Here is a 26,515-nt window from a genome sequence, read left to right as displayed (position 1 = left end):
TTAATATTCTATTTTTTTCTTTTTTTATTTTGTTTTATGGCTTTTTATTTAAGAGGATGTATAATAACTGTGTAATAGAGGCTACCACATCCAGATACAATACAATATGCATCTCTACTTCGAAATCAAAGATGAACTCCCAATGAAACTGTTAAATACATCTTGATAACAGGATGCTGGACTGTCTGCCATTGTCCATACGTACAATGTTAGGATACACTTAAATAGCAGTATGATGGCCTTACAATAGATTATGAAACACTACACTACTTTAAGGGAAATCAATGGGAGAGTGGAGGTTTTTGGGGGGCATCCCAGAGCCCATGGAACTCTATCATAAAATAATAATTAAAAAGAAAAGTTAAGTGTTTCACAATGGCCAGGTACTACAGCAGCCCCTCATCACAGTAAACTGTATGATGCAAATCTGGATTTGGATTTTGCCACTGTCTGCTTAACCTCTCTTCACCTAAAAAACAATGGCCACTTCCATTGTGACACCATCTGGACTTAACATATTTTTTAAATAAATAATTCTTATAAGATTTGTGTAGTAGGGTTATTACTTATGAGATATTTATATGTTCTTTTCACAATGCAACATTCATTTCTTCTGAGTAGCTAGGGCAACACAAGGGTGATTTCCTGCTGGAGTCCGTGCAGTGGGTGCGGAAGACATGAAGGTGTGAAAAGTATTGTTCCACTGCAGGCAGGGCCGCAAGGAATTTCCCACTGCATGGCAGAGCCCGGTGAATGTCTCTGCATCCACTTGAAGGCATTTCCACCTCCCTTTGCATGGACACCGGACAATCCCACTGAGAATTCTATTATCATTTAGGCATTGTCTGCCACTGCAAAGTTGGTCTTTACTATGAACGTCAGCTTGGAAGTTTATGTTGCTGATTACGTCTTGGCAAAAGAGCCTTTTACAATTCATGCTGTCTCTGTCTCTGTCTCTGCTGCCCCCACTGACCATCCTTGGATCTTTAGCGATTCTTCTGTAATTCATTTCCTCCCTTAACTAATCCAAGATTAAGTGGTAAAATGAGGATTGTTATTATAATTGACATACACCATCTACTGAGAACTTCCTGACCACAGGATCAGGATGGATAACATTCTGCTTTAAGGGGAAACAAATGGCAGAATTATCCTTGGAAACATCCACTTGACCATGCCAGAAAAAGTCTGTGCCAGAGTTTGTGGCTGCTTCTGTATAAATAAAGCGGACAGCTTTCTCGCATTGTCCATTATGATCCTGAAATTGTAGTGGTCCGTTTCGTTCCTCTTTATGCCTGATCCATGCACCCTTCTCAAGTTCTGAACTCGGTCTTACTACTGCCATTTTAGCACTTGCTTTTATTTACATTTTCTTTCTCATTTCTTCCTCTTTTAAAGTCTCCATGTGTGTTAAATGATTTTCTATACCAATGTACACTGATATATTTTTATTATATTCTATTTCAACTTATTATTACTGTTACACATTTATTTCCAGTTAGAAATCCACCAATCTTGCCTCTGCAGTCCCCAGGACAAGAGTCCAAATGACCCAACAGGGAGTCTGGCTCACAGCCTTACCATAAACTAATTGCACAGATTTTACAGGTTTTTGTTACAGTTTAACTACATTCAGGTACACCTTTAGTGAGATTATCTATAGACACTGTACAGAGTTTAACCACTCTGGTGCTACCAGACAGTGGGTAGAAGCTTCTTTTTCTCTTTAATCCTGCCTTTAGCAGCTGAACGCCACCTGTCACATACAGCCCTTCTTGAATACTTAGCAGCTCAAGGTTATCTATCAATTCCTCTCACAAAGACAGCAATTCAGCAGAAGTGGAGCCCAGCCCTCTTTGATGGTTTGGCTTTGAGGTTACTCCTTCCAACCATTAGCTGGCCTCAGCCTTCTTAGCTTTAGGGTACTTCTCCTTAGTGTCCAAACTCGTGATCTTCTGCACCTGCCCTGGCAAGATGAGCAAAGACTAACAACTTTCTGAAATACACATTTCTGAAAATCTTGAGACCTCTAGTTTTTCTTCCTACCCTCTTTGTTCAATGTACTAAAAAATTAGCATCCTTTATACTTTTGTGTGCTCATATGAGTAGGAAGGGAAAAGACAGATATCCATCTTGATCTTGCAGCACAAAAAATATTAAGAGAACCTAACTTGTAAAAAAAAAAAAACCCAATTTCCATGTCCAACAACGCATGTTTCTCTAGCTAATTTAAAGCTAGTTTAATTATACCATTACATTGCTTCAGATTGGCTTAACTCAAAGGACGTCAGGACAAGTTTAATGAGGATTGTAGAACAACAGGGTGAATACAGAGGGTTCTGGATCCAGGGTAATCCTGGTAATTCAAGAGCCTGGAAATGTGATCTCTTATGTATGCTTTACATTTTGTTTCCCTGCATTGTTCACTGCTTCTCTCCTGTGAACTGTGATCTCATTGTTTGTGCTTCTAATAGTTAACTACCTTGATCAAATTACTCAACTTCTCTATGACTTGGTGGTGATATTCCAGAGTTGCTGTGGAGATCACTTAAAGCAGGAACCAGCAAAGAGTAGAAACTTAATATGTTTACCTGTTACTGTCTTTCTTGAGACAAACTCAGGCAAGAGATGTAATACATAGAATCAGCTGTCTATAAGAGCAGTTTGCTTGTTCAAGGTGCTCAGTTCTATTGTATTGCTATATATTTTTTTAATAAAATCTAAGATGATAGACTTCTTTGGGAAGAGTGTTGAGAAAAATCATTTCTCTCTCAAAAAGACTCCTGTGTGTCCTTAAGTAATCTGAATCCCAAAATCCATCTCATCTCCTTTTTTTCCAGCCTGCCAAAAAGTGACAATGACTTTATTTTGTTTTCTAATTATAATCTGATAGCTTTGAAATATAATAGATTAAGATTATTCAATTAAAAATATTACTGAATGTAAGGATAAGAATCTTAAAGGTGACAAAAAAAAATCCCTGCTTTCAAGACTCCCAGTCTAGACCACAGTCTATTTTTATGACCACTGAGAGTAAGACAACTATGCTTATTTTGCAATCTGGCATGTTAATTTATGCATTAATAAATATGTCTATTGTATAATATTTTCCTCATATATATGACTGTACATGTTATGGGTAGTATGTGTTTTACATACTGTTATATATATATATATATATAATGTTATATATAAGTAGAAATACACAAAATAAAATTTTAAAAACACTGATAGGTAAAATGTCCCAGTCTCTTCATAAACATTTACATCATTAGTCTTCCAAACAGTTTCTACTATTATTACCCTTCTTTTTTTCAGGGAAGGAAACTGAAATAGAGACAGTAAAAGTAATGTGTGTGAAGTCAACGAATTACTCTATTGGAAGACTGGAAGGCTGGGGTATGGATCAAGGAGTCTGCTCTTGAGAGATGTTCTGGTGTGGCCTAGCAACTGAAGCTGCCACCTGCAATGCTGACATCCCATATGATTGTAGGTTCATGTCCCACCTACCACACTTCTAAAATAGCACTGATAATGCACTTGGGAAAGTAGCAGAGAAAGGACCAATTTCTTGGGTCACTACCACTGACATGGGAAATCTGGATGGAATTCCAAACTTCTGGCTTCAACCCGGTCCAGCTCTGGCTAGTGCATCTGGGGAATGAATCAACAGATGGAAGATGTATTGGTATATCTTTCCCTCAATTCTCCATCTCTCTTCTCTGTAACTGTACCTTTCAGATATTTAACAAAACTTTTAAAAATTTTTGTGCTGTATCCATTACTTCTAACAGCCTCCTAAAATTTAGCCACATTCTAAGTAATACAACTGTTTTCATTTTAAAAAATGCTGCTCCTGATGCTTGCACTGATGGGTTACAGTCACTATCCACAGATGAGTTACATCTATGATTTTTAAAGCAGTAATACAGGGTAAAATAAAATGCATGAATGTGATTGTCAATGGCTGTTAAGAGAGATCAAACAGGAGCTGAGTTCTGCCATGTGGCAGAGGATGGATCAAAAGAAGATCTTACAGTGCAAGAAAGTTCAGCAGAGGATGGAAGACAGGTCAACGTTTACCAACAAAAATGCATGAAGGAAAGAGGAGATACTCCAAGAGGTCATCTTTGATGTTTCCTTTTCCAGCTGCCCACATTTATTCTACTGGTTATGATTGCCCTACTGCCTAAATATATCCTACGTGACCACTTGTCAGTTCCACTAAATCTGCCCTGGTCAAATCACAGCCATCTCTCACTTGGGTGATTACCTAACTTCATATACAAAGAGTAGAGAAACCATCAGTGACCCCATTAAAATACAGTCACAACATGTTGTTTTCAGCCAAAAATGATACAAAGGCTTGTCAAAATACTGAGAATAAGATTTGAGCTCTTGGAGGAGGAAAGATGACCGAATAGAGTGAGGGCACATTAAAATGGATGGAGAAGGATTAGCACACAGGAAGCAGAGAGAACATGACCCTGAGTAATACAAGTAGAAAGGCCAGCAGCAGAGATGCACCTCATGGGGAAGCAACAGAGACAGTGGAGAGGCCCTGAATCAGAGAGATACTCCAACAATGATCAGATATCCATAAACACATGGATGGGAAGGGGACACCACTGGGGATGCATGAGGTGAGTCAAGTCACTGATTTGCAGGTATTGCCGATTGCAAACCAATCATAAGTCAGAACAAAGGAGCAGTACCATTGTGGATAGACTTATGAGGGAGTTACTGTTTGCAACTCAGTCTCTCACCATCGCCATGAGTTGCACACCACAGGAGCCATTTCAGTAGAGTGGTAAAGCCCCTGGAGGCAACACTGAGCTGCATATGTGCTAGGCCCAGGATTTTCACTGCAAATTGCTCTGGTCCTACCAGCAAAATATCATACTGACATCTCACAGGTTCTACCCAAATTAGGACTTGGTTTCTCCTTAACTATTTGCTGCAGGTGCTTATATATATATATATATACACACACACACATATAAAATCTATGTGCTGCACAGAACAAGTCCAGAATAGAATACCAATGGTAAAGAGAGTGCCGCTGACAGTTCCATGATCATACAGTTTGCAACACTGGCATTTTTCCAATCCTGGGCACTGTTGTAACTGAGGGGAGATGGGAAAAAGGCTGAGCAGACAACAGTGCAGCCACAACACGGGATCACCACGGGCAGAGAAAACTGAAACAGGTGGTATTGGTTGCACAGGTTCAGGCATGAATGCATAATGGGAGCCCAGGACTGAAATTTGCTGGAGGGAGTGGTGTGGGTTCTAAAAATGAACAATCAGGCACTGAACAAGACCAGTATAGTCTATCAGCAGACCTGTGGCCATCACAGCTAAAAGAGAAAATCAATCTAAGAAGAATGAACAAATATGAATTGCAATTGCCAAGGGCAAAAGCAGCAGCACATGCACAATCAATGAGGTTACCAACATCTTCCAGCAAAGGAGTAGAAGACTATTTCAATGTCAGGATTAAAGGATGAATACATTGAGGAAATGTTGGATAAAGAATTTTTTTAATCATTATAAAGCTCTTTAGAAAAACAGTGAAAAACAGATACAGGAGTTTAAGGAATTTAAGAAATATGTTACACAAGGAGTATCAGCATTGAAATGAAATCAAACTGAACTATTAAAATTAAATATAACAGAACAAATTAAACACAAAATAGAGTATTTCAATAATTAAGTGAGTGAGATAAAAGGAAAAATTTCAGAGCAGAAGAGACCACATACAAAAGTGTCTAAGCAATCAGCAATATAGGAAAGGAACTGAATAAAGTTAAAAAGACCATCCAAGAATTAAGCGACACCATCAAAAATCAAACATCAAGGTCAAAGGTATTGCTGAAGGCATGGGAGTTGAACTGAAAGATGTATTCAAGACCTGGTTCTTCAAGAAAATCAATAAAAGTGATAAACCACTAGCCCAATTAATCAACAAAAGATCAAGAAGACGCAAATAAATACAATCAAAGACAAAAATGGAAATATAACAATGGATACCTGAGACATGTATAGATTAACCAGAAACTTTTACAAGCTACTATACTCTAAAAAAAGTTAGAAGACTTAGAAGAACAGGATAGATTTCTGGACACATAAAATTTACAAAAACTAAACCATGAGATAATTAGAAACCTAAATAAACCTATACCCAGAATGCAGATTGAATGAGTAATTAAATCGCCCCCCCCCAAAAAAAAAAAGAAAAGTTCAAGACTGGAGGTCTTCACTAATAAATTCTGCCAAATTTTTCAAAAAGAGCTTACCCCAATACTCCACAAGCTATGCAAAACAATAACAAGGGACCAATTCTCACAAACTCTTTCTTTGGAGCCAACATCATCTTAATACCAAAATCAGAAGATACACAACAGAAAAAGAGAATGACAGACCCATATTCTTGACGAACTTAGATGCAAAGATGTTCAACAAAACACTAGCCAACGGAATCCAGCAATATATCAGATAGATCACTCATTCAGACCAGAGAGGATTTATCCCAGGCATGCTAAGATGATTTAACATATGCAAATCAATCCATGTGATACATCACATAAAAAATGAAGAATAAAAGTTAATTGATCATCTCAATAGATACTGACAAAGTATTTGATAAAATCCAACACAACTACATGCTAAAAACCCTAAGAAATACAGGCTTAGAAGGAACGTTCTACAACACAATCAATGCAATACATAAAAAACCCAATGCCAAAATCACACTGAATGGGGAAAGACTGGTAGTTTTCCTGCTAAGGTCTTAAACTAGATAAAGATGTTCACTTTATCTGTTGCTATCAGTATGGGAAGTCCTTTTAGGGTTACTAAGCAAAAAAAAAAAATTAATTCAAAACAGAGAAAAGAATTAAAATCATCCCCCTTTGCAGATCATATGATCATATAAAAATAATGAGAAGACTCAATGAAGAGGCTATTTGAAATAAGATAGCTTGGCAAGCTATCAGAATACAAAAGTAGTGAACATAAAATGATGATTTGAACTTGTAAGAACAGTCCTTTGAAAATAGCACAGAACTTAAAATACCTTGCAATAAACTTAACAAAAGATGTGAAAGATATCTATAATGAAATTTACAAAGAAAAAAGAAAAAAGAGTACGGCATTACAAAATGGAAAAATTTACAATGTTCCTGAATGGTAGAATCAACATCATCAAAATGTCTACATTGCTGTAAGTCATACATAAATCCAACGTGATCCCAATCAAAATTCTAACAACAATCTTCTCAGAAATACAAAGGATGATAGAAAAACTCATCTGGAAACACAAGAAAACCACAAATAGCCAAAGCTATTTTTAAAAATAAAAATCAAACTGCAGAAATTACAATTACAGATTTTGAAACATACGACAGGACAGTGGTAATCAAAACAGTCTGGTACTGGTTCAGAAACAGAAGAATATCAACAAAACTAGACAGAAACCCCAGCAGTGAGCCTACCCAAATGTACAACCAATTAAAATAATCTTTGAATAGAGAACCAAGAATAACCTAGGGAACACTCTTGGTCTCTTTAACAAATGTTGTGACAATTGGATATCTGCTTGCAGAAGTAGGTAACAATACCCTTAATTTTCACTTTACACAGAAATCTGCTTTAAGTGGATCAAGGACCTAAATCTGTACCTAAAACCCATAAAATTATTAGAGGAAAATATCAGAAACATTCTCTACCATATAGGTGTAGGCAGAGATTTGCTAGAAAACTCACCAAAAGTACAGGTAGTCAAAGCCAACATAAATGAATGGGACTGCATCAAACTAAGAGGCCTCTGTACAACAAAGGAAACAGTTAGCAAAGTGAAGAGGCAATAAACAGAATGGGGAAAAAATTCTTTGCACAATACACAATAGATAGGATACTAATATCCAGGGTTTATAAAGAGCTTCAAAACATCAACAACAGCAAAATGAACAACCCTGTTAAGAAATGAGCAAAGAAAATGAACAGACATTTTCTAAAAGAACAAATTCAAATGGCTAATAGACATGGAAAATGCCCAGGCTCCCTACTTATTAGGAAATGTGGTTCTGCCTAACTCCAGTGAGATTGCCCTACAAACAACACCTGATGATGTGGGCCCAACCCTGTGGAAATACAAGTTCCCCTAGTTGGACACCCTAAAAGGGTTGAGGTTCCCACCAAGGGGCACATGTGCTGGAATGGGGGCTGCGTTCTATCTAGGAAACAGTTGCAGTCACCCGAGACACTAGTGTGGGCTGGGATTGGATGCACCAGGCCAGTTCAGACCCCAACACCATCTGGTGTCATGGAGAACCAGGGTAGATGTGGGACTGACTAGGCTGGGTCTCAACCCCCTTCTGAGCCATGTGTGAGCTGTATGTGGGTATGGACGAGCCACGGCTGGGCTGAAACATCCAACAACAAGAACCAGAATGGGGTAAAAGCCAACCGGGAAAAGCCACTGTTCCTGCTAGGACAGGAGGTGAACTGAGTAGGGTTGGCTCAAGGACCCCCTGGTATGTGCAAAATCTGGCATTGGGAGGGGTTCTGATGGAGGAGCCTGGGCAACTCCTCTGGCAGGACACAGTCCCTGCAGGTAAGCGCAAGAAGCACAAGAAGCATGATAGGAAATAGCCCAGAATAGGCCATGGAAAGTTTCCCACTGGCACACATTTGGCATGGGTCAGGGGCAGACCAGGCTGAATCAGTTCATGTCATCCACTGGCAAATCCGAACACCAGAGCAGAGTGTGGAATGGTCCGGGTTTGGTTGCGACAAAACCAGTACACATTATGGAATGCCAGGGTGAGGTTGCCTGTACTGGATTTGACTGCAGCGCCCAACCAGCACACGTGAGATCCAGGAAGGGAGGGACAGAGCTGGCAGGGGGACTAAGGGGCTGGTCCCCTCGCCGGACAGCTACTCCCACTGGAGAGCGTGGGCTGGGATGGGGACAGACCAGACTAAGCAAGGCTGCAACACCTGTGCGCTGCATGTGGACTAGATCAGGGAAAAGCCAGGCTGGGCTGATTATTCCTGTGGGCGCAAGCATAAATTAGAGCAGGTGAGAGATGTTTGGGCTTGGCCGCAGCATCAGCTGGCAGAAGCTGGCGCAGGGGACTAATTCTGTCAAGTCAAACCACAGAACCACCTAAAGAGTGCATAAACCGGGACTGAGAGAGACCTGGGTGGGAAAAAGTGGGTTCCCCCTTCCTGGGTCACTAGTCCCATGAGAGGGCATGAAAACTAGGACGGGGACTGGGGTGGCTAGACAGAGAGGCACTCAACAACATCCGTGAGGGCTGGATGGTTGAGTTGGTTAGATGGAACTAAGCTTTAATACCCATTGACAAGTACAAGAGCCAAATGGGATGGGGGACAGACTGGTCTACTGCTACACATACTGGCAAACCAGGGTAGGGGGTGGGCCTGGTGGGGGTTATTGTGGGTCACCCCGACTAGGCTACAGCTCCCACTGGTTGAAGTAAGGGCCGAGTATGTGCTGGGCAGAACCAGACTGGACTGCAACACCCATTGGTTCCAGTGCAACTCGGGACTGAAAACAGAACCAACCCAGCAATTGCAACCACCAGCTGATCGGGGTGATGGACTGTGCCGGGCCCTGTGCTTGCTAGAACATACAAGAATTTGGTCTGGGAATACCTCAAGGTTTCTTTGGAGATCTCCCCAATCAAACTGCTGGACTCAGAACTCTAACCAAGAAAAGACAGAAGACAGAACAGGTCAATCATTCATCTCAGCTATATGTTGGCAGTGAAATATGGGGCAAACAGAGACTTTATGATGGACCATATCAAACAGTGGACGACCTCATCGAGCGAAACTGGCAGCGATTCATAACTGGAGAACTATTAAAACCACTTGAGCAAATATCTCAGAGCATGTCCCACATCCGGGACTTGGGGTGGGCGGGAAACCGGGTGGGGCTTCTCCCTCAATATCCCCCTTTACCTCAGATACATGATGGAAACAATATGGACATAATAGTATTACCCACTTCCCTATCCCCCTGAACCTTTTTTTTAAACTGCAATTAACTATGTAAAGATTGTCAACAACAATACAATGAAAAAATTTAAAAAAAAAAAAAAATATATATATATATATATATAAAAACAAAACAACACCTGATGGTGGTGAGTGTAGGAGAAGTTACCCTACTCTACTGTTGATGGGAATGTAGACTAGTGCAACCACTATGAAAGTCAGTATGGAGAGTGCTAAGAACTGAAAATCACTCAACTATCCCACATCCTGGAATATAGCTAAAGGAAATGATATCTGCCTGTGAGAAAGTGACCTGTAATGCTAATTTATAGCAGCACAATCTGCAATAATTACGTCATGGAAATAAACCAGAGGTCTCTCTAAAGAGGAATGGATAAAGCAACTGTGGTATATCTACTCTATGAAGTACTGCTCATCATTAAAAGGAATGAAATTCTATCATTTGCAACAAAATGATCCCAGCCTGAGACTATTATGCTTAGTAAAATTAACAATCCCAAAAGCACAAATACTATATTTTCTCTGATACAAACAAAGCAACCTTTATGCAAGATACAAAATAAACAAACATATATATTCTCATAGATGAGCTAAATAATAGGCCCTAGAATACCAGGAAGTTAGGATATATGCAATATGCATATCTTCTGCTGAATAAAAGTAAGGCTTCCAATGAAACTGCTAAATACACCTTAATAATTCAATGTCAGATTTTCCAGCATTGCCTACACCTCCAAACACATGATGAACTTAAATAGCAGAATGCTGAACTTGTGACTGTTACTAAAGAAATGTATTGTAGTGATAATATAGGAGAAACTGTGGGACAAGCAAACGGTAGGGAGAAAGCGGAGGGAGGAAGAAAATACTTCTAACTACAAAACTGAATGATGGAAAATAATAACATCACTTTCAAAAGTTTAAAAAAGACTTGAGCTCTCTAGAATTATGAACAAATAGTTTCCGATTCCTCAGGAACCATGTGAATGGAATAAAGAAAACTACAAAAAACAAAGAACAAACTCAAAGAGATTCTTTCTCATTGATTACCTAGAAGTTTGGGAAAATATTATAAGGACTGAGTTCATTTACAATTAATTTTTTGATCGATTAAAGGATTGACACATTAATATTGATACGTTTATAAACAACCATAATATTTAAGTATTAAATCCTAGAATGATACAAAACCAAATCAAAACACATTATCAAAATGTTTCTAAAATACATGGAGCTGACACAGTAGCCTAGTGGCTAAAGTCCTTGTCTTGAATGCACAGGGATCCCATATGAGCACCGGTTCTAATCCTGGTGGCCCTGTTTCCCATTCAGCTCCCTGCTTGTGGCCTGGGAAAGCAGCTGAGGATGGTCCAAAGCCTTGGGACCCTGCACCCAAGCTCCTGGCTTCAGATCAGCGCAGCTCCATTGCGGCCACTTGGGAAGTGAATCAGTGGACACAAGTTCTTCCCCTCTCTCTCCTCTTCTCTGTATAACTGACTCATAAACAAATAAATAAATAAACTTCTTAAAATGTTTCTAAAATATATTACTCATTTCCTTGTTCCAAAAACAGGTGAACAAAATAATGCATTTCTACTTAAATTATTTGTGATACAATATAAACTCACTGAAAATGGTGCAGTCATTACTTGTTCTTTTAGTATGTCCCTGGTCAATTTCAATAGTCTTTGATATATTTTCTTTTATTATCTTACTTGTACACATTTATGGGGCTAATATAAATCAATATATGTGCTCAATGAATGATGATCAAATCAGGTTAGCACTTGTATTCTACTGAAATATTTTTTATTTTACATTTAACTTTATGGTACAATTCCACAGGCTCTGGGAGTTCCCCTATCCCCTCCCCCCAAATTCCCACCCCCAAACTGATGTCCCCCATATTATTACAATAGTATAGTCCCTCATAAGAAGTCATAAGTCCATTATTCTGTTATGTAAGTGTGTCCTGACATTTCTGGTACAGACAATGGCAGACAGTCCAGCAACCTATTGTCAAGATATATGCAAAAGTTCCACTGGGAGTCCATCTTTGATTTGGAAGTAGAGATGCATACTGCAGTGCATCTTCATATCTGGATATGAAAGTCTCTGTTATACAGTTACTCTGCATTCCCTTAAATGAACAGCCATGAAATAAAATCAACAGGAATAAAGTTAAAACAAAAAATCTACAGCACCACGGAGTCAAGTGACATGCTACTGAATAGCCAACGATGAGGAAATAAAAAATAAAACACAAAAGCTTCTTGGAGAAAATGATGCTACTGTGTGATCTATCATTTAGTGAAGAATTTAATAAGACAAAAGAAACTATTTTGAAGAAATGAAAATTAGAGCAATATCAAAGTCCATGGGTTGCAGCACAAACGTATTGAAAGCATTATTGATCCTATGATTTCCATGAAATGTGCCTTATATTAGAAAAAACATGTGCTATTTGTCCTATAGGGATTTACTTATTTCACTGAGCATAATGGTCTCTAGTTGGGATTATCTGTCAGCAAATGGTAGAATTTCATTCTTTTTATTGGCTGAGTAGCATTCCATGGAGTAGCTGTGCCATATTTTCTTAAACCACTCTTTTTTGGACAGATTAGGTGCCGACATAGTGGTGTCACAGGCTAATCCATTGCCTGCAAGTTCAGGCATCCCATATGGACGCCTGTGGTGCCCTGGCTGTTTCACTCTAGCTCCCTGCTCATGACCTGGGAAAGCAGCAGAGGGTGCCCAAGTTCTCGGGCCCCTTTACTCAACACAGAATATCTGGAAGAGATTTCTGGTTCCCAGCTTCACATCAGCTCAGTTCTGGCCATGGCAGCCTTTTAGGCAATGAACCAGCACATGGAAAACCTAAATGTCTCATTTTTCTGTCTCCTCTTTTTCAAAAATCTGCCTTTTAAATAAAAATAAATAAGTCTTAATAAAACCTTTTGATTAACAATAATACTTATTGAAGAAATACATTTTGTTAGTTTAACGAATACATATACACTGCATCCTAATCAAATCAGAAAAATTAATGTTTCATTCTCATTGCCATTCTTAGCAACCTTTGGGCTTCACTCTTAGAATTGTTCCTACAGTACCTGACAGGGTTTCATGAATAGTCACCTCGTGATGTTGTAGAACACCAGAACTTACTCCTTTTCACTGTGCCTTTGAACATTTATCACCAACCTAGTCTCTCTCCCTACTGAGATAGTTGGATCATATGGTAGAAAAATGTTTAGCTATCTGAGGAACCTCCAAAATGTGCTCCGTAATGGCTATACTAAATTTCATTATTACTAGTTACTACTAGAATAGCATAAGAGTTCCCTTTTATCCACCTCCTCACCAGTATATTTAAATTTTTGTCTATTTAAAATCATCATTTTAAATGGAGATGACATCTCACTGTTGTGTTTTATAATCCCCTGATAGCTATTTACCATCTTTTTCATGTATTCATTGGCCATTTGAATTTCTTTTGAAAAATGTCTATTCATACCATTTACCTATTTTAATTGACAATTTACTATTTTATTGTTGAGATTTTTTTTAGTCCCTGAGATACTCTAGATATTAATCCTCTTTGGGATGAACTGCAGGTATTTTTATCCCATTCTGGTGGCTGTGTCTTCATTTCATGTATTGTTTATTTTACAGGACCTTCTTAGCTTAGTATAATCCATCTGTTTTTTATTATCTTTTTTGCCTGAATTTTTGATACCTAGTTAAACAATTATTCTGTATATCCATAGCCTTGTATGTTTACTCTTTTTTTTTTCAGTCATTTCATACTTTCAGGTCTTACAATATGTCTGTGATGAATTCTAAATTGATTTTTTGTAAAGCATGAGAACTACGGGTTAAGGTTAAATCTTTGGCATATGTATATACCCACTTTGCCCAGGACTACTCACTGAAGAGCCTGTGCTTTATCCATCATAAACTTTCTTTGCTTTAAAGTACAACTGGTTTTAGATGTATGAGTTTATTTCTGTTCTGTTAAGTGCAGCTGATCTACATGTCAGCTTTCATACCAATACCACACTCCTTCTGGTAAATACAGCTTTGTAGCATCTGAAATCAGGTTTTGTGACACATCCAGCTTTTTTTTTTTTAAGGTTGCTCTGGCTACTCAGGACATTTTGTGCTTCCATATGAACTGCTTCTATGAAAAGTGCCAGTGATATTTTCATAGGTACTTAACTGAATTTGTGAATCACTTTAGTTTTTTAGCACAATTTTAAAAAATCCATTTTTACAAGCAAACAAAATTCATGCATTTCATATATAGTTTATGTGAATAATGAAATCTCTTCCTTTTGTATTATTCTTTCAATGCTTGTAATGACATACTTTTAAATTAGTTTACAATCATGCATTGTTCCAATCTGTAGTCTATTTTTCCCATATTTTTCATTTCTTTCATCATATTTCATAATTTTCTTTGTAGAAGTCTTTCACAAGATTAATTTCTTCCTAGATATTTCACATTTTGTACTGCAATTGTGAATTATATTGCTTTAAAACTTTGTTTTCAGAGGACTAATTGCTAGGATCTAAAGATACTATTGAATTTTATGTGTTGACTTTGTATGCTGCAATTTTATTGGATTTCTTTATCTATTCTAACAATCTTTTAATGACCTTTCAGTTTTTCTATGTATGAAATCATACCATGTACAAACAGGGATGATTTGACATTCTTTCCATCTTGTAAGCTTTCTTCTTTCTTTTTCTTGCTTAATTATTTTCTGGCGAGGGCTCTAGTATACAATTGAGAATGAGAGGTAAAAGCAGACATCCTCATCTACTTTCAGATCTCAGAGGAAATGCTTTCAGCTTTTCCCAGTTCAGCTTGCTGAGAGCCTGACATACACATTCTTTATTCTACCGAGGTATGTTCTTTCTATACATAATTTGTTCATAGTTTTAAACATGAATGGATGTTGAATCTCTTTTCTGCATCTATTGGGATAATCATATGACTTTCATTCTTTTTTTTCTGTTGATATATTTCATTGATTTTGTTCAATATTCTATACAGAAAATAACTAAGATTTCACCAAAAGACTATTAAACGAATATACAATTTCAATTATATTGCATTTCTCTGGAATAGGTCCTACTTGTTCATGCTGAAATAATATTCGGATGTGTTATTAGATTGCATTTGATAGTATTTTGAGAATTCTTGTACCTGTATTCATCAGGGAGACCAGTCTATAGATTTTAGTTTTCTTTTTGTATCCCTGTCTAGTTTTGGTTTCAGGGCAATTCTGGTCTCATAGAGTGTATTTGTGAGGAGGATTTGCTCTGTTCAATAGTATGCAATAGTATGAAAATTTGTTTGAGAATCATTACTTGTAATTAGTCTGTTCAGGGTTTCTATATCTTCATGGTCCAATTTGGGTAAGTTTTAGGTATCCATGAATGCAGCAACTTCTTGGTTTTCCAATTTGTTAGAATATAATTGTTCATAATCATCTATAATCATCCTATGTATTTCTGTGGCATTTAATAGCCTTTTAATATTTGTGAAATTTTCCTTTGTGCAACTTGTTATTTCTGAATTATAGTACTTCCTCACAGACATAATCTACTAAAATATGAAAAACAGAAGTTTTCTATACAAAACAATACTGTTCACATAGTTAAGTCAGAAATAGTTATTTTATATGAATTTCTAAACCAACCAATTTATCCTAATGATGGCTGTGTAACTTACCTGACAGTTAATGTGTAGTCTTTTTCTCTAGGGCTTTTCTCATTTGTGTCAAAGGCTGCACACAAATTCAGATTTTGGTTAACCTAAATGTGATATCTGAATTAGCAAGTTACCCTTAATATTCTTATCATAAAAGGACTGTCAAGTATTGCCTGGGGTGTGTGGATTATGGGGAAGAAGATGTATTTCTCTGTATCTCAGCTTTCTGACTATATTTAATTTTGCTTAACAGGCTTTTACTTGTATTAAAGGTGTTTTTTTTTTTAAGACTTACATGGCAATATGTAGAAAACTGAGACTAATATTTAAAGAATGGAGGTTGAAGATAAATGCATGTACCTTTATGTTGTGCATAGATAAACACATATTTACAAAAATACAAGCATGCACACCTATAAAATGCATTTACCAAAATGTACCATATATACTTGCGTGGGTATGTGTATCCATCTGTATATATGCATGTACGTCTCTATACATCTATGTCCATAATTAATCCACATCTACACACTTTGATAAATGGCTTTCTCAAATCAAGGCAAGTAAAAAGTGTTTAAAATTATTTCAGAGAGTCAATCCAACATAAAGTTTTAAATTTTCAAATGACCTAATAAAAATTGTCAAGGAAAAGTATCCTTTGGAACTTTATATACTTTACTACCTACAGCCATTAAATTAAAGATTTTTATTTCAAAAGACAATAATAACACTGGAACCTGCCAACCCAGAGGCAGACATCACCTAACTGTGTTTACCAGAGAAGACACAACTGCTAAAATGAGAGATCTTCAAAAGATTCTTAGAAAATGTGCATAATTTCATAAAAAGCAAAACTATGCCTGCACTCCAAAATTTTGGATGCCAAAACTTATCTCTTAATTTGATTTCCCACAAACTCTTTCCCCTAGCATCTACAGAAATCCCATTTAAAAAGTACAAAACTGAGAGCAGGCATTTAACCTAGAGATTAAAATGACAGCTTAGATGTCTACATTCCAATCAATGGTTCTGGCCCTTTACATTCTGCTAAAGCAAACCCTGGAAGGCAACAGTGGTAGGCAAAGTTATTGGGCTCCTGGCAACTTGGTGGAAAACCTAGATTGATTCCCTGCCTTCTGGTTTCACTGAGTCCAACCTAACATTGTGGGCATTTGGGGGATGAACCTATGGCTGAGAGCTTGCTCTGGCTCGCTATTTTCCTTTTGCTCTCAAATAAATCAACTGAAATTTAAGAAAGGAAAAAAAATGTATGAATCAAATTACCCTTTGTTTATTCCCTACACCTGCCAACTACATTGATAATCCTAACTTCCACTGAACTGACAAAGTGACAGTAAACTCATATGACAATGCCAAAAGTGAGATGTTTAAGTTCTAGCCTGAGCCATTAGGCAAGAAAAAGAAATAAACTGGATACAAATCGGAAAGAAAGAAATCAAATTATCCCAGTTTTAGGTGACATGTTCGTATGTATAGAAAAACTAAAGGACTCCACTAACAAACTATAAGAACTCATTAAGAGAATTTGGTAAAGTTGGAGGAAATCCACACCAAAAAATCAATAGCTTGTTATACATAGGCAATGACATGGCTGAGAAACAATTTGTAAGATCAGTACAATTCTCAAGAGTTACAAAAATTTTAAATATCTTGAAATAAATATAACCAAGGATATAAAAGATACCTGTAAGGAAAACTACACAATAGTAAAGTTAAAAATAAAAGAAGGTACCAAAAAATGGAAGAATTTCCTATATTTCTGGATTGGAGTAATTATCATCAAAATATTACTCAAAGTAATCTATTCTGAATCAAAATACCACAAGCTCTCCTCAAATCAAGAAAAATATGCTAAAATTCATATGGAACCACAACAAGATCCTAATAAGTAAAGCAATTTTAAACAACAAAAACAAAGCTGTAGGCATTACACTACCAGATTTCAGGACATCCTATAAGGTCATAAAAACCACAGCCTGGTATTTGAACTAAAAAAAGACATGTAGACAGTGGCACAGACAGTAATTTCTTGGGAAAGACCTCAAAGCAAAGCGGTTGAGGTAAAAACAAATGAGATTACATGAATCTTCTGTTTTGCAAAGGAAACCATCAACAAAGTGAGGAGTGAACCAGAGAAATGGGAGAAAAATTATTCAACTGATAAAAGAATCATGTGCAGAACTCACAAAAAGGTCCATAAAACCAAGAATAAAACAAACAGCACAGTTAAGAAAGGGGCAGACATGAGCAACCATTCTTCAAAGGATGAAATTCAAATAGTCAACATGATAAACTGACTAAGATCACTAGGGATCAGGGAAATGCACACAGAAACCACCAGAAAGTTCACCGCAGCCCAATTAGAATGGCTATTACACAGAAATCAGAAAACAGTAAGTGCTGGTGAAGATGTTGGGAAAAGACACTCGAATGTACTGTTAGCCAGAATGTAGACTAGTACAGCCATTACAAAATACACTTAGGAGATTTCTCCAAGATTTGAAAATATATCTATCATATGTATTCAACCATCTCATACCTGAGAATTCATACAAATAAAATGAAATCAGCATATGAGAGAGTTATCTGTACCCCCATGATTTTTGCAGCTCAATTCACATTAACCAAGATACAGAATCAACCCAGATGTCTACCAATTGATAACTGGATAAAGAAATATAAATGAAGGAATGCTACTCAGTCATAAAAAATGAAATCTTGTTTTTTGTAACAAAATGGGTGTATCAGGAAACCAATTTGCTTAGTGAAATAAGCAAGTCCCAGAAAGACAAATATATTTTCCCTGATCTAAGGTGACAAATACAGAGAGTATGAAAATATGTAAGTTATATGAACACGACTGATATTTTGAGGTTTGACCATGGCTTACATGTGCATGTGTTTACACGTGCCAATGCATGTCATCACATGCACACACTTTGGAACCAGGTCTGTTCTTTTAGATAAGAGAACTTTGCATCTAGAGAAATCACTGAGCAGATCAACTTCACTCCCAAATGGTTTGATTGTGTTTTCATACACATAACTGAACTGTTAAAAACTGCTCTCCCTGAACCAAAAGAAAAAAAAAGGATATACAAACAACACTTTCCTTAGTTATCTAAATAGAAAAATACATTGTACATGACTTCTTTAGTTGCTAAAGATCAATTAGATAATGAAACTTTTTAAAACTTCTCTAACAAAGTCAAATTATCAGTATCAAATAAAATGTGAATACAACATATTTCATTTTGAAAATACATAAAAATACATAGTAATACTCTGACCTTTTAAAGAACTAGAATACACAGAAATAACTTCTGCAAATGCAGACAATGATGTACAAAACCTGAATTTGCACCTGTTCAAAGCAAAACAATCCCCTTTCGGATTTGGCCGTTGCAGTAGTCACTACTTTGGTCAAAATAAATTCCTCTTTTTTAATTTTATTAGGAAATCAAGGCAGTGCCCACTTAGCAGATGACGCTGCATGACAACAGGAAGTGTTGGTATTAAGACCACCAGGAAAACAGGAGTGTGGGGAGAAGAGGAGATAAGGTTAGTAAAATATGGAACATGCCCAGATTTAGGCCACAAGAAGAGTTTAGATTTCATCATAAGGGCAATGGAAAATTATTGGAGAGGCTGAATCCAGGGGATGCCACTGAATTTTTTCAAAAGATCATTTTGGCCACCTGATTAGGCACTGTAAAGGTAAATCAGGACGGAGGAGGAAGAGAATTTAGGGGATTGTTCTAGTAATCTAGGTATGATATGATAACAGCTGAAAAATGAAGAGAACTTGATGAAGGTATATTACATTTTGGGGAATATCTAATAGGCTATATGAATGGATTAAGATGGTTTAAGTGGAGGTAGGGGGATGTGAAGGGAAGGTGAAATTCAAAGCTAACATGATGCTATTTGCCAAACTGGGGAAAAGACAATGGGTGGAACGCTGAGGTACACAGGAGAGGAGCAGGTGCAAAACCTGAGTCCAATTCGGGGTCACATTAACCTTGACAGCTATCACCCTGTCCAGTAGAGGCATCAGGGAGACAGTCTGAAACAAAAATGTATAGCTCAATTGAGAATTCAGTATTATTACATGTATAAATTTCAGAGTCATCGTGTTTCTGATAATCTTTAAAGCAATCAAATTGGATTCAGGTTGAGAATACATCTGACGCAGAGGCCCTTTCACTAAGAGTGTGAAAGCAGGAGACCGCAGTAACACAATTTTGAGAAAAACCATAGAGCACAACATCCTGGAAACATTGAGTCGACAGGAAGGTGGAGGATGCCCGACTTTGCCAAATGCTGTGAATACCTCAAGAAGGATGGATGAAGAAATATAGCCATTATATGTGATAGAAGTGGAGGTAACTGGTGACCATAATCAGAGTTCACTGAGTATTAGGGCTAGAAACCTGTTCAGAGTCAACTGAACCAGGAATGGATTTTGAAAATATTGAGAGGATGCTGCTGCTTTCTGTGCATTTTCGAGGAAAAATAAGTCAGAGAAATTAGACGGGGATACAAATTAAAGGGGGAAAGCTAGAGTAGTCAATATCCTAGTGATATTGATACAATGAAAATGCAAGTGTAAAGGGAAAACAAATACCACAGTTAACTGCAGGACAAAGTCTTGAGCAAAGTCAAAGGGGAGAAAATTCAATCTTGAGCAAAGTCAAAGGGGAGAAAATTCAAAGCAAAGGGAAATTTGCTACTCACCACAATGGGAGGAAAGTCAGTGTGTTATATATTTTTCTTACTGAAAAGGCAAAAGAGGAATAGGAAGGAAGGAGTGGGAATAGGGAGGAGGGAGGATGGGAAGAGAAGGAGTGGTGGGGGAAGGGGATAAACGAACGAATCAACCTTCCATTTGTTGGTTCATTCCCCCAAATGAATGCAGCAGGCAAGGCTAGGCCAGGCCAACTCCGCCACTGTCTGCTGTGTGGGTGGCACGGCCAAAGCACTTGAGCCATTATCCACTGACTACCAGAACTGCTTTGTAACAAGTCGGATTGGAAGTAGCAGTGCTGGGACTTGAATCAGCACTCCAGCAAGGGATGTGCGTAGAGCAGTGGCTTATCTCACTGTGCCACAACATAGTGCTCATATAAACATTCTAGAGCTTGTTTTTTGGCTGATAGAAACATTTGTGATTCAGTTTCTACCCATTCTGCCGTTTAATACTGAAGAACTAGGATTTATTGGTTGGGTAATTCTACAATACTACCAGACAGGAAGCTACACTCAAAACCTTGAGGAGTATTATTTTACAATCTGAGTCATGTCTGCTTCCTTCTAGGCCTCTAAGTTGTATCTTACAATACAAACAGAACTCATGCATCTCTATGCATCTCAGGCTCATAGGTCTTATTGTCTCAAATAGACATGGAGGTTTCCAAGATAGGGGCAAGTGTTTCACAATCAAATACCATTGACTCTCTTGCTGTGAAAAATCTCACATTGGATATAAAGTACGTAATGAATAGACACTTGTTAACCAATGTATCCGTTTACAGATGAATGACTAATAAGATGCAATATGCTAATAAAATTCTCTTGCTAAGAAAAAAGGCAAAAAAAAGAGAAAAAAATTCCCTTGCTAATAGAATAGAAAAGTTTTCTTTTTCTATATGCATTGCAATCAGTTTACGTGAGCTCTGGAGTTTTTACCAATCAAAGGCTAATAGTGTGCTGTGCATAAGCTTTCTTCATATCAATGATTTGCACCCACTGATTTAGGAGAAGGACTTTAAGAACATATTTAAACGATGAAACCTCAAGGAGAACACAATAGTAAAGAGAGAACGACACAGTGTTACTTTTCTTCTATGCATCAACAAGAATTGAAATCAATGTGGCAATATTATTGTTAGAAAATTATTATTATTGGAAGAAAACTCATTATCACTGCCTTTTTTCACTGTGCTAGGTAAGTTTTTTCTAGACTCTACACTGAAATCTTATTTATCATATTTGTGGAATATGGCTTTCAATATGTTGAGTTATATAAAAGAAGCTTAATTCCTAATTCAATTTATAAGCCAAACAAAGCTACTAGGAACCTCAAAAGTTCTAAATCAGAATGTAAATATCATTCATACATATTTTTAATTTAAGGAGTAATTGTGTCATCACACAATATCGGTCATTAATTTTATCCACTGAGTTACTATGTAGACATAATGAGTTAACAATCAGAATAGCATTTCACTGAAGATCCCAGATGCTATCCCTGGCAGTCTAAAAATCTCTCAAAGTCAACAATTATCATTGCTACAAAATGTCATTCTATGAAATATCTATCAACAGAATAAATTACTTTGTTTTTCCACAATGCATGAAAATTTTAAAAGACAGTATCTGATAAAATGCAGTATATCAACAGACTTACAGTTTTAGGATAAATGAAACTTGAACCAAAAAAAAAAAAAATTTCAATATAAACACTCCTTCAGTACAATCCAGTAGCAGTGGACAACACTAGGAGATAATCTTTATAAAACATTTTCTACATGAAGTATTTCAATGGAAATGTTTCACAAATTCTCTAACATGCATTTGCATTTGTATTTCCATTTCTGACATGCATCTCACGATCTGCTGGTAACAGAATCACGAAGTCGACAGGTAAGAAATGACAAACCTGTTAAACTTTCATGCTTAGTTTCTAGTCACTTGTCAATAATCTATAAAGATTCATGCAGTTATTTGATTCATTTCAGAAATTAAGTTCTAAGCAGTAGTACAAATTTCAAAATTTACAATGTTTGTTTAAAAGGAAAATGCACATACTTTCAAACTATTTTTAAATTAACCAGCGAACACTGACTATTTTTGTGGATCCTCAGAGGAGAAAGAAGATTCATTAGAGTTTGTTTTGTTTTTAATCATCAGAGAAAAAGATGTAGGAACGTATCTCTTAAAGTTTTTATTTTTCCTTCCCTATGGAGGCAATATATCTCAAAATGGAGGTTAATAAGCTATTAATAGCACAGCCTTACCTAAATATTGCAAATGTGGCAGTATAATATCTTTGTAAATATAAGAATTTTGAGAGCCATAAAATTAAAGACTTTGATATGTGTAAGATCAATAGACGTGACTTATCACTATTTAATATGAGCTTTAATTTTTAAATGCCACACAGCGATGGTGTACTGCACAGAAAAAAATGAAATTTCAATGGAGAGTCAAGACAAAAGAAACAAACTTCACATTAAAGCACCTTTAAGAGGTTATACTTACGCAGCAACCTCCTCTTTTGACAATCCTTTGAAATTCACCTCCAGATAATGATCTATGTCATCTTTCTCTTTGATCAGTTGAGACCTAAATGAAATAGAAAGAAATAATAAAGCAAGCACTGCCTTATCAAGTTGAAAAGCTACCAAATATATAAAATGCCACCAAAAGCACAGCAGCACCAGGGCATAACAGCATCTAAAACAGATGTTCTGCAATAGCTATAGTGCTGGATTTTGATTGATAATTTCCAAGTTTTAATTTTCCTAATTAGGAAAGATTTCCCTGAATAGTAAACTAAGGATGTAAAAATTAAAACTAAATAAATAAAACAGAAACACACTGAAGTAATCCAAAGGAAACGGAATTTTACCCTAAAGCTTCTAGGGTCTTCCATTCAAGTCATATTGCTTCACAATATAACTTTCCAACTGCAGAAGTCAATTTTGTTTGGCAAAAAAATATTGAATGGAAACGGAATATTCAATGCAAATGTGTAAAATGTATTTATTCATAACATTCATTTTTTTCTGAAAATGCTGTCTATATAGCTATTTTTTCTTTAAATCACCCATGAAACTCTAATTACTATTAGAGATTCAATGTGCAAAATTATTTGAAGATTCAATATGCAAATATTTTAAGAAGACTTGCTAAGATCTATATTAATACTTGCAGGGCATTTATTCTTCATATAAATTTGAACCTGAAAACATAAAAATGTTAACAATCTCTCATAACCAGTGGGACATAGGAGTAAACAGGCATCTGTATTTATTCAGGTGTAAACAAACACCTGAATGTATTCAGAAGTTAAAAAGAATGTTCATGTTACCTTACAAGATTATGATAAAAATGATTCTTTTCAATAAAGTAGATGCAAGAAAACATTTTCTATCAGACTGTAGGGATGTGAGGTTGGGTTCCATTTGTGTTTACCTTGGAGACAATATGTAAATCTCATCATTAAACAAGCCAAGGAGAACAAGCTCTTTCAAATTATGCATATACTTCACAACATTCAAAAGTAAAACATCAAATAACATATATACATACACAAATTTGGCATCTGTTGGAGTAGTTCTCAGCCACAGGAAAAAAAGAACATTTTGCTCTGCTATCTTAAAAGAACTTTTATGATAGTAGAGCTAAGTATATTTACTTTGTCCCAGGGCCTTCAGTCTTTTCCAAGACATACTAAAAACGGGGTGTAAGCATCAGTCTCATTATACTGCAACAATATGAATCAAAAGGTGTTCATTTAAAGGAAACAAATCTACATTTATTAATTATTTATTTTAGCAAAGAGTACCTTCCTTATCAGAAGTGCAACTGCCCATTTTAAATTGGCACAATTTTTACTGTTATTCACAATTGTGATAAAATATTTTAAGCTCTCTGTCCTGCATTTTCTCAGTGGCAATCCCTGTAGCTTAGTAGCCTTTCACAGGCAGAAGAGGTCTGTGGATACAATTTCGGGTCCCAGAATTCCCCCTCAGCTAACCCTTGCCTGCAATCTACCCCAGGAGAGAGCGGAATCCTCTTTTCTCCAATACTGTAATTAGCATTAGGGGAGAATCACATGGACAGACATTTAAGTTCTAACACTCCTGCTTTCTATCTTCTGCACATATTCACAAAAGGCAGATCATCTTAAAATGCTTTAAGAACTTGGCAATGGGACATAAAATGATCACATGAACTGTACCTTGATAAATACTCATCTCCTTTGAGAAAGGTTCAAGAATTTTTGAAAGAGCAAATCTGAACAACTGGATATAGCAAATTATCTTTCTCTTTCCTTTAAACAATCTTATTTTCCGAGGTGTACTGCTACAGGACTTTTTTTTTTTTCTGCAAGGGAGAATCAGAAGGCAAACAAGAGGCACATACCTGGGAATGGTTCCGTGGGAGCACGGCAGCTTCTGTCTGGCCAAGGCCACTAGCTTCGGATGTGTCACGGGTAGTGGGGGCAGGGTGGTCATTTTGGACTAAAAGAAATAAATGAGAAGGAATGACATTTTAAGAATAAATCCTCAAAGAATCCTTTAAGATGTTATTAACACCCACAGTCTGTCATCTCGGCTGTAACACCTCTGTACCCAGAGCTAGTGCTCTCTAACTCAGGAATGATATTCAGTGAGTGGATTCTGCAGGTTGCTTCTCTCATTATTTTCTTCTGCTGGCTGCCTTTTGACCAGTTTTACCTGTCTGTATTTCTACCACAAAATGGATAAGGAGAAACATCTGCTTGAAGGCACTGTGGATTCAATCAGTACCATCTGTGAAGGTTTCGTTAAAGGGTATAATTGTAATTAAAGAGTGAACTTTAAGGTTTCTATGGATTTCCGGTTTTAAAGCTTTTCTTTTAAAATCAAGAACTGAAAATGGCTCACATTCTGTTGTTTGCCCAAAAACCTCATCAGTCATAAATATATTCCCTTAGAAGCAAGATGTGGCAAGAATGCGTTCAACAAGGAGACAGCTGCCCCGACACGGTACACACCTTTTTTTATAGCTTAATGAACCACTTCACAATTGGGTGGTTTTAAACAGCTTTAACTCTCACACTTAACACCTGTCAGGAATTTGGACAAAACATGGTAGAAAGGACTTTTCTCTTGTCCATGATGACCGGGACCTCTATAAGGAAGACTCTGAAGTTGGGGTAAACCAATGGTGGGGAGCAACACATCCGTCAAGTCTTCACTCATGTATCTGGTCTTTGGTGCTATTAGCTGGGGCTTCAACAAGGCTTCCTCGCAGTTGGGCAACCTCAGATTTCATTCTAGTAGCTCAAGCTACAGAGATAAGTATCCCAAAGAAAAGTCAGTGTCTGGCCTTGGATGTGACCCCGCTCCCTCTACGACAACAGGTCTCCCAAGAGTTAAGGTCAGTAATCATTGAACATCTACTGACAGCAGAGTGTCAAGCTACATGACCAGAAGTGAATGTGGGATGAATAATACTGTTGAGGTCTCTCTGGAAAATATATTGTGCCCCACTGATGAACAATAAGGAAAATAGGTCTATAAAAGTTACCTATAAACTCCGTCCCAAAGAGGTGGGAATGTGGGCATGATAGCTGAGAGCTTACAATAGGAAACATGTCACTGGCTGCAGGGGCTCTCAGATGCAAAAGAATCCATACTTTTGTTAAACAGAAAGGTATCCGAAAGGCCAGAGTCTCCCAATTCCTCCCACTGTATTTCTATCCTTCAGCTTCAAGACCTACTCTCAGCTTCACTAAGCAATGAAAAGGCTTGCATAGATATTAAATTACTTCTATCCAGCATTGACTACCCACAAGACCCAGAGTAATCATAGTCAATCTAGCCATGACCACATTCCAGTGTTACTGAGTTCCTACTAGGTCCTGAAGATGCAGCAGTGAACACAAAAACAAAAATAATTAACAATACAGCTGTGGAAATGTAGAAAAAGCAAGCCCTCCATAAATAA

General features: G+C 37.0%; 1 protein-coding gene across 2 annotated transcripts in view; it reads right to left on the bottom strand.

Annotated features, from left to right (window-relative positions):
• Positions 1-26,515, bottom strand: part of TTC29 (tetratricopeptide repeat domain 29) — a 256,810-nt gene that overhangs the window by 184,579 nt on the left and 45,716 nt on the right. For both annotated transcript variants that reach the window (XM_058666674.1, XM_058666675.1), the window contains 2 exons: positions 24,947-25,044; positions 23,057-23,140 (listed from right to left, as the gene is read on the bottom strand). In XM_058666674.1, coding sequence (XP_058522657.1) covers positions 23,057-23,140; positions 24,947-25,038 — 176 coding nt within the window. In that variant the 5' untranslated portion in view covers positions 25,039-25,044. The remainder of the gene's footprint in view (positions 1-23,056; positions 23,141-24,946; positions 25,045-26,515) is intronic.

Source organism: Ochotona princeps, chromosome 7 (assembly GCF_030435755.1).
Source record: "Ochotona princeps isolate mOchPri1 chromosome 7, mOchPri1.hap1, whole genome shotgun sequence".
Taxonomy (NCBI): domain Eukaryota; kingdom Metazoa; phylum Chordata; class Mammalia; order Lagomorpha; family Ochotonidae; genus Ochotona; species Ochotona princeps.
This window is presented reverse-complemented; position numbering and strand designations above follow the sequence as displayed.